Source organism: Schistocerca nitens, chromosome 3 (assembly GCF_023898315.1).
Source record: "Schistocerca nitens isolate TAMUIC-IGC-003100 chromosome 3, iqSchNite1.1, whole genome shotgun sequence".
NCBI classification, from domain to species: domain Eukaryota; kingdom Metazoa; phylum Arthropoda; class Insecta; order Orthoptera; family Acrididae; genus Schistocerca; species Schistocerca nitens.
This window is the reverse complement of record NC_064616.1, coordinates 350,465,676-350,475,071: the sequence shown is the minus strand read 5'-3', so window position 1 is coordinate 350,475,071 and position 9,396 is coordinate 350,465,676. Positions and strand designations below refer to the sequence as shown.

At 35.7% G+C, this 9,396-nt stretch overlaps 1 protein-coding gene across 2 annotated transcripts in view; it reads right to left on the bottom strand.

Moving 5' to 3' along the window:
- Positions 1–1,333: 1,333 nt before the first annotated feature.
- The window catches only part of LOC126248304 (BTB/POZ domain-containing protein KCTD12), a 127,917-nt gene continuing 119,854 nt past the window's right edge, over positions 1,334–9,396 (bottom strand). The window contains exons 2-3 of one of the 2 annotated variants that reach the window (XM_049949171.1): positions 8,950–9,384; positions 1,334–2,043 (exon numbers count right to left, since the gene is read on the bottom strand). In XM_049949171.1, the coding sequence (XP_049805128.1) occupies positions 8,962–9,384 (423 nt within the window). In that variant the 3' untranslated portion in view covers positions 1,334–2,043; positions 8,950–8,961. The remainder of the gene's footprint in view (positions 2,044–8,949; positions 9,385–9,396) is intronic. The other variant, XM_049949172.1, reaches the window with a different exon arrangement.

Sequence of the window (9,396 nt, the reverse complement as noted above, 5' to 3'; positions counted from 1 at the left end):
GGTTTGAGTCAGTTGATTAGGATCGTTTCGAGACCATTGTTCTTAAATGGCTGTGGTGTTGCACCATTCCTAGAGAACACGTCGGAATGTTCCCGCGGATACACCAACATACCGGGCAACTCCATTCAAGATGAGATCATGGCCATGTCCGAACACGATAGCTCATTTCTGCCACTCTGTTGTCTTCCACGTCGACCCATCCTACTGCTTTGATTCCATACACCCGTCTGGCGCGTACATACCATTTCACGGCCATCACTTACGACAATGGCAAAGGGTGAAATGTTTTTCTGGTACCATTTATACACCATTTATTATGCTCAAAAGCGATCAATGTTCTCCTGTAAGAGGGTGACTAACCCTTCGTCCGGCGAGTCTACGCTTTTTATCATTCTTATGGTATACAAGCAAAATTTGCAGAGGACCTTCCAACCATTGTCAGTACATCACGGGAGTTTTGTGGTACGTTCAATTCTTCCGTTTCTCTACTAAATTAAGTGATTCTGTTTCTTATCTGAGATTTTTTCTTATTTATTTACTGAAATATTTTTGGTTAGTTCACTACCGCTCTGTACCTTGCTGAGTGTTGTTGCTTTTCATCATAATAATGAAGTGCTTCACTGCCAAGTAACTTGCAGTTCAGTCTTACTCTTCTTTTCATTAAACTTGATATTGTACTTACATTTAGATTAACACACTATTATTTTCTGTTTTGAAAGAAAGAAGCGAGTTTCAACTGTTTGCCAGATTGGCACTTCTAAGTAAGTCCTAAAATTCTTCATTATCACATGAAAATCACAATATCGTAATGCATACCCACCTGTTGGGTTAGTTTCGTGTTTGCTTTACTAATTAGTCTGTAATGACGTGGGAATGCTCATGAAGCAAAACGTTTTGAAGTGGACTGAACAAAGACGCTATATCTGAAGTTGATCCCAAAGAGCTAAGCGCTCTTCCTGCTGAGAGACACAAGCATTTTCCACTTAAAATGCCTGTATCTACATCACATAGCCGTACAGGCACAAAATACATAATGCATCGATGTGTCTGTATGCTTTGACGCAAGTAGTGTGTATTATCAGACAGCAAAAACTATGAAACCTGTTCTCGCAAGGCGCGAAGCTATACAGTGATTGAGACTGTGGAAGAAAGACTCATTTGTATGATTGTCTTTAACTTTTTGTCTCTAGGTTAGGTGAACTGTGTTTAACAATTGTGTAAAAACTAAAAAGCCACCAAATAATGCCGTAGAAACACAATTTGTTTTTTAGCTGTATAACTTGTGTTCTTTGAGGTTTTTATATTTTATTGAGGAGAAAAGAAAGCCATGAAGTTCTAAAGATCTTCTTTTATTACGTGGAAACAAACTAATAACCAATTACACGGCGGATGACACAAATGATAAGGACATTATTTACACTAGATACTATGAGAACATAACAGATGCTGAGAATCACTTCTCCTTTACATTAACATTCAACAAATGAAATTTGTTACATGAAAATTTCTAAGAAATTCTTACTCAATCTAGTGCAGCTACACAGCTGGCATTACGACAAATACCGCTCGAGTTCATTTTACTCTGTGTTAAATGATTTACTGCAGACATTACTTTCTAAAGTAACTGATTTAAACGTAGCGTAACAAGCAGAATCACAGCTTCTATCTCAATTGTTCTACAAAAGTAACAAAATTAGTGGTCCAGTAATTGTCCACAAAACATCGTCTACAGAAGGTTGATACTTACTTCTTGCTATAGAAACTGTGTCAGTTAAGAATTACAGTTGAGTAGAGAAAATATAGATAGTATTAGTATCGTGTACATGTACTTTAAACAGAGCAAGATTTACAAAGTATTTATTATTTATAGATTTCTTATTTGTCATATATGGAACTGAGGTGATGAACTGTATTTATAAATTTTGTCTACCACACAGTAACACACTTTCACTTTACGTAGTATACTACTGATAAATGGTTACTTCATTTCACCACCTAGTACACACACACTATGGACATTAGTGACTTGATTTCTTCCTGGGTCTGTGAAACAAAGGAAAAGAAATCTTTGTATCTAACAAATAAAGGCCAATGTCACTACCACTCAACAGTAGACACATAATAAGTTTGTGTACCCTGTCTCCGATAACATAGTGTTGCATTCTCTAATATATATGTATCGATAAATCTGTTTCACGTTAAGAGTATTTCTTACAGTAAGGACAATTTTACAACTCTGGAGCTGCTGGATAATTGTCAACTAAAGTAATGATTTTTCTTCCATTGAGCATTTATTTTGATTCTAGAGCTATAAATAAAAGAACGTTAAATTTAATAGATATGGTTGCCAATTCAATAACCTCATCATAAGGTCATTGACGCTCTATCGAAGAAACTGTTGGTTGATTGAGGCTTAATATATGTGGCTAGAGGAGTTTCATACACAGTAACGTATATGAACATTCCTCATCTTCATACATTGGTATTTGGCCATGAATTACTATGTAATTTGAAAGTAATATTGGTAAGGTGTTGATGTGAAGCTGTTATTTTGTGTTAGAAACTTTTCATCAAGTTATAAATGTATACATCCATAAGTGTCAACTTAGTGAATTAATATGTCCATGGTATTATACTTTAGCAGTCAGTTTTCATAACTCCTAGACTAGAGTTTAAGAGATGATAGTTGGTGTTAAAATTATTTGTAGTGCAAAAACATGAAACCTAGAATTAGCTTTAACCTTTCTCCATCTACATTTGGTGATAAATTTCTGCATTTCTAATTACATTCTTCAGGACACAGAATAGATGCACCAGAAGAACAGCCATAGAACTATTGACATGGTAGCATGTTTTTGTTATTTGTGTATTTTCATTAAATTTTTTCGTAAACAGAAAATTTAGTTTTATGCGTTCAGAAAACTGAAATACTTTAACGAACTCTGGATAGTTCTTTTATTTGTAAATTTAAGCATCATACAACTCTTTGTTGTAAATTAAATAAGTGACCTTTCATCACTGTCTTGCATCAAGTTCCTATTCTTGCAACAAAATATTAGAAATATATTTATCAATAAGTGAAAATCATCATTTAACCAATGGTAAAATGAAAATGTCAATGTGGTGCCTAAAATATTGTTTGAAATGTGACCTTAATTAGATGCAATGAAGAATTAATGATGATAAAACATCAATTCGACAGTATCAACATTTTATGTTGAAAAATTATACTGTTATGTTGCTTACACATTTCTTATGTGCCAGCTACATACCAAACATAAAATAAGAGGTGTACCGTTTTTAAGTCCATGATAATAACGTTATATAAAACATCTTTGAAAATTTAAATTATTATGCACTGTTGCAATAATAAATGTCACTTACAAATCGGCGGATGATAATATCTCTAATGTTTCTATGACAATTCACATACTTGGGGAAAACCCCTGTCCAACACGAGCGTTTGTCATGATGTGAAAATAAACGTGGAAGCTTCATCTTATTACATTAGGACAGTGCATCCAATAAGCCGTGCAGGTAAGATTATCCAATTTCGATATGTAGTCCTTTTAGTGGCTGAATAATAACTGGAGCAGGCATTTAAGTTCATGACCTGCTATTTCACATTTTAGATGTAAAGCTTTCTTATGTTATATCTTCAAACATGAGGGGAAATAGCAGCAGGGAGATACTAGACCATTATTTTTTGCTTCTCAGATTGCCGTATGACAAATATACACTGGACCTACTACATAATCTTTGTAATCGTTATAGGTGTGTTTAGTTATGAAGTTAATGATTCTTGTTATTTAAAACCCCTTGATAAAAGTTTTTGGTTATTTGTATTTTTTACAACGGTCTTGTTGTTCGCACTCTTGGACACACTAATCACCACTAAGCTTCTTCTAGTGGTTACACGACATTCATTATATGACACATGTTCTTTGTCTGACGACAATGAGATGTACTCCTTCCTCTTACAATTTTATATATTGGAATAATAGTATAAGTTAAATGAACATCAGGTAAATCTGAGATAATTGGCACCTTGCATTACTTCCATGCCCCTCCCACCATCTTTCTTCTCACACAGGAACTCTTTGGGTAAACTCATTTTATAAGAGTAAAACAAGGAAATACTGCGTTCATACCTTAACCACTTAGGAGACAAGAATATGACAAAGTGATATTAATGACTGCAACGCCATTCAATTATAATATAGAATAATGTTGCATTTATTTCACATTACATTTTTTTGATAGCTAACCGTAAAATACGCTTTTGCTCTAATCAATTTCTCCAAACGTATTCTTTTTATGACAACAATAAAATAAGGATACTTTATTCCTAAAACAGTAAATCGAACCGTGAAGTAAATTAATTTTGTGCCTAACACGTTTTTAGATTGTGTACCTTCTTTCAGTTATTAATACTACAGAAACTATTTTTATTTTATGGCATTGCAAAACTCTTGCCTTTAAGAAAACACAATTTTTAAACAAATTATGTTGATTTTTTAAATTTTTGTCAACCTCTTTCACTCGTTAATTAGCATAAAAACTAGATAAACCCTCCCATAATACTTCATTTTATTTTATGTATAATTTATTCAAATCGAATGTTGTGTAATTATAATTTTAAGTTGTAATTCTTTTTAACTATAAAAATTCGGTGAAACTGGTACTTCAGGCCATATCCATAGACACCATGATAAACAGTGTGTTCGCTATTGAGCTTGCTATAGTGAAACGAGTATTTGAGGTTATATCCCACATTCCATGATAAACAATGTGCTGGCTATCGAGCTTGCTACAGTCTTTGTGCACAGTATCTTCACAAATACCTTATCTGCCGAGGGGACATCAGCATTAATATCAATTGTCTTCATGTAATCTAACACAGATGTCTAGCTATTGAAATAACATAAGCCAAAAACGAATAATATGATGACATATAGTAGAAGATTTATTGTTATAACAAATCATTTTGTCTTGGGCGATAACGTAGTATATTACAGAGCAGCTAGCGTAAATGTCTCATTTCTATCCTTACAAGAAGTGCTTCAGATATTAATTACATGCCTAACGCTAGACGTTCCTGATGTTATTTATGTCTATATGCAGAAATATTCGATGTCTGTTCCAACTGGAAAGACTATTTGTCTTATTAACTATTTATCTTACCCTAGAAACTCCTTCTTATCTAAACTGGTTTATGTTCAGTACTGTATATCTGTTAACATTATATACTGAATTATGAATATCAGAAATCATATTTATTAATTTGTTACAGGGATAAAATGTATTGTACTTATTACTTAATATTGCATTAACATAAATTATCAACTGAAATCATGAATTTAATTGTAATTGTCAATGATTAACAGAAATTTGGGCACATGATTCCAAATTAAGTAATAAGCAGTTTTTCATACGCTTGATCTGTTGTGGACCTTCATCAACTGACAATGGTGTTTGAATCTATGAGTAATATTTCATAGGTTAGTGAATCAAGATTAAGTGAATAAAAATATGTGAATTATCGTCAGAACACATGCTCGAATATTTTTTGTTCTTGAAAATTTTCAAGGAATGACTTAAGAAACAATAATGTTTTACTACAACACAGTGACTACAATCACACAGAATTCACTTCTGTAAATAAATGAGAATCACTTAATCTAGTGGTACAAAATAAGGGAACAACTATTAATTAAAGGAAAAAATTGCTTTCAGCACCTATATGTTTTTCAGTGATAGCTGAAAAAAATTAAGCTTTTATAGTTAACGTTAAAGAGGTAATCGTAGAATGGCGTCATGGAGAATATAAATAAGAACTTTGAGGCTTGGGGTGTGAGTTTATTTTTCGGTTCCTTGTATAGGTCCTATTCCAGATATTATAAGTTCGATTGTCCAGATTTTCCAGAAATGTTGTAATAACTTACAAATTACGTATCACTATTCTGTCCTGATAAGAAACCTTAGCTCTTAATCGGTTTAAATGATTGGAAATAGTTAAGTAAACATTGTTTACAGAGAATCTGTACATCTGAAAAAGAACTGTAATATTTACTGAAGTTGATGTTTCCATGCTTGAATAAATACCAAGAGCGAGATGCAGTAAATTATCTAAAGAAATAAATTTTTATGTTTGTTGAAATCAAAAGTGAATACCAAATTAAGCAGGAACTTGTGATGGTCAGGGAGATACTGGGTCACTTATATATAAACAAAAACAATGAAATGGAAGTAACAATATTTTTCCTCTTGTTCAGAAGGTACAACCCACATTCACATCGTTTGTATGCATGTGTATATATTTTTTCTTTGTGTCTCATCTTTCTAGATGCAATTTTACTTTTTTTAGAGAAGGTTGAAGATTAAAAACGAAACTTGCTATTAACAGAAATGAGATTCGTGAAATAGAGCACTGCATAAGTAGACAGTTACTCAGAAATATAAAGTTTTAAATTTTTGAAAGTATGTGTGACTTCTACTAGATGCAGTAAAGAAGAGAGGTCACAGCATGAAGGGTAACGTGCAGCCTCAGATGTACGAAGGGGAAAAATTTTGAGAGAAATACAGGTCATTTAAGTTATAGTATGTGAATGAACAAAGTGCTTTTTTGTTTCATGTTAACTGAAATCATATGTCAACGTGTTAGACACCAAATTTCTACTGTTATAGCCAAACTAACATATCAGGATACATACGTGCTGTAAGTAATGCCTTAAGCAATTATAAAATTCATCTATGAGAGACATATGGCGTTAAGGATGTGGGAGAAGAAGGCATAGTGGTTGAGTGGTTGGAGGGCGGGATAGAAAGCAAAAGAGGGAAAAGGGTGAGGCAGTTTTTATATCCTCTTGATGTATACGTTCCACGACTACAAAGAGAAAGATGTGTGTTTCATGTCGCTTCAATAACTCCGACAGTCATTAGATATGTTGTGGATTTCTTGATACTACACATAAGCAGGCACATGAGCGACTATGTTGCCATACAGGATACTGATGAAATTTTCGGTGCTCCCTCAACTGATCGATTTTGTTGGGCTTTAAAGGTACCGTCTCTGTTTCTCCGATGTTCTGCAACAGTGTGAATATCTTTAACTAAAATAACAGCACTGTGTGCTGAGTTTCCAACGACTTTATACAAATTATGCACATATCACAATAGATCTGCATAGAAACACTTATTTTCTTGGACGTCTTCAGTAGATCTTATTGGGCCCTGTGTCCCAAAATACTTCACATGTAAGTAGTTCGATTCATAACTTAAATCACAGTTTATAGCTCGTATCGTCCGTAGTAAAGTATACTTTTAAGGTGAGTATTTTTACGTCACTATGAGGAGTCACTTACCATAAACAGAGACAACGTGTAAGCGCTGTTAACCTTCAGTTTTCCTTTCTCTTGTGGGTCAGTTATGTCCTTTTTCTATAACTGTCCGCCAGCTTTATGTAATTATCCTTGTCAGTTAGTGAATATGTGTAGTTTTGTATACATCCACATTCTTAAAATACTACGAAAAGTTCCTTCCAAATAATGATTTCTCACTGAACAACATAAAAACGCTGTGCACAGCAGAGGCTTAATTTTAGTCTTTTATTTACCGAAATGTCATATCCTATTTCGGCATACCTAAGCCCACTAAATTGTTCTCCCTTCAGGCTTTACTATGATAACAAATCCTTTACTATCACTTCTGTTCTAACGAAGGTTTTAATCATTGGTTTCAGTGTGGTTTATATGCCAGTACCTAAAAGACGGATCTACAACTCCATTTCGGGCCCCTGAGACACAATCAAATATGAATTCAGTTGCTGTGGTGTTAGAATTGCATTTGCATGCACCGCTGAAAATGTCTGCTGTACTCGTAACCTATAATCTAAAAACACTGAACACCTGACGAAAATGTATGTTTCTGTTCATATCGGGCGAAATAAAAACGAAACGTGAGATGAGCAGATTCGGTGTATATGTGTGGAAACGAGGAACAGATTATTGCACAACGTTGCCTTTTTCTGTAATTAATGGCTTAAATACAGTGTGTATAATACATGGAATAGATATTTATTTCACGAAATTGGCTGTAAACTTTTAAGTATTACACTTTGCAATCTCGTAGATATAGAAGATATTCGTCCGATAAATTTCAGCTACAAATAATTCTTCATTGCATCAGATGAGGTGATATGCCATTTATGACACAAAGGAAAGAGGATGTGTCCAAGGAACAAGAACCTAAGGCCGCACATTGATATTAATTCTTACGGCACTACACTGCCGTGTCGTTGACAATACGTTTGTGTTTGTTTGTACAATTTGTTACTATTCTCTAAAAAAGTATATTTTGTGTAACTCACAGAGTAGTACCACAGTAACTATCCTTTCGCCAACATATGAAAGTAACAGTCACCAAATCGAAAGTTAAACGGTTACCATTTGCTAATTTTCCGTATTCGTATGTTCTCGAAGTGACAGTTTTTCGCTAAACAGGCGTGGACACTATTTCCAGAAATGAAATATCTCTAAAAATCTGTTGCAACTGGTGCAACTACGGATATTCATGGGATTAGATATTGGCAGATAATTACCAGGCCCTTTTACATCGTAAAGTGTCGCGAAAGAGACAACTCTCTAATTCGAGACTCACAGATTATCTAGAAATCACAGCTAATACATCGTGCTGTCATGCAGAATTTGTATTTTTCCAAAACATCGGCTGTGCATGTGATAATGACTAATAATAAGCGTGCTGTTCAGTAGTTTGTATCGCAATGATGAAACCACGACTCAGATACAGAAAACTCGATTACGTTTTTAGAGGTCCCGGAGACTGCGCATTTAAGCAGTACACCTCGGAGGGGAACTGTGTTCACCGGGTTCTCAGTTAGTAACAGCGGGGATTAGAGGGCAGGGGGTTGTGGTCGGAAGGACTACTTACTGGGGAGGCGCTCTACTCGCGCACAAACACAAACTCGTTGTAGTGGTTCCAGCGGTTCTCCTCCGTGTCGACCCCCGGCTTGAGGTCGGTGACGGATCCGCCGGCCGTTCCCGAGCCGCAAGAGCCGGCCAGCTTGAAGCCGTGCTCCTGCAGCATGTCGAAAGCCTGCTCTATAAATGAGTGCTTGAGGAAGAAGCGCGACGTGTAGCGGTCGCTGAGCCCGTGGTCGGGGTCCCGCGACTCGTTCAGCGTCTCGCCGAAGACGTCGCGGCAGAGGGCGACTCGGCCGCACACCAGGATGCGCGACAGCTTGCGGAACTTGACGTCGGCCAGCCCGTCGCGGCCGAACGCGAAGCTGCCGCGGTAGCCCACCGTGATGAAGCCGGGCGCTCCGCGGCCCTTGCCGGAGCCCGCACACGCCTGATCCTCTTCCTTCTGCGAACAAGC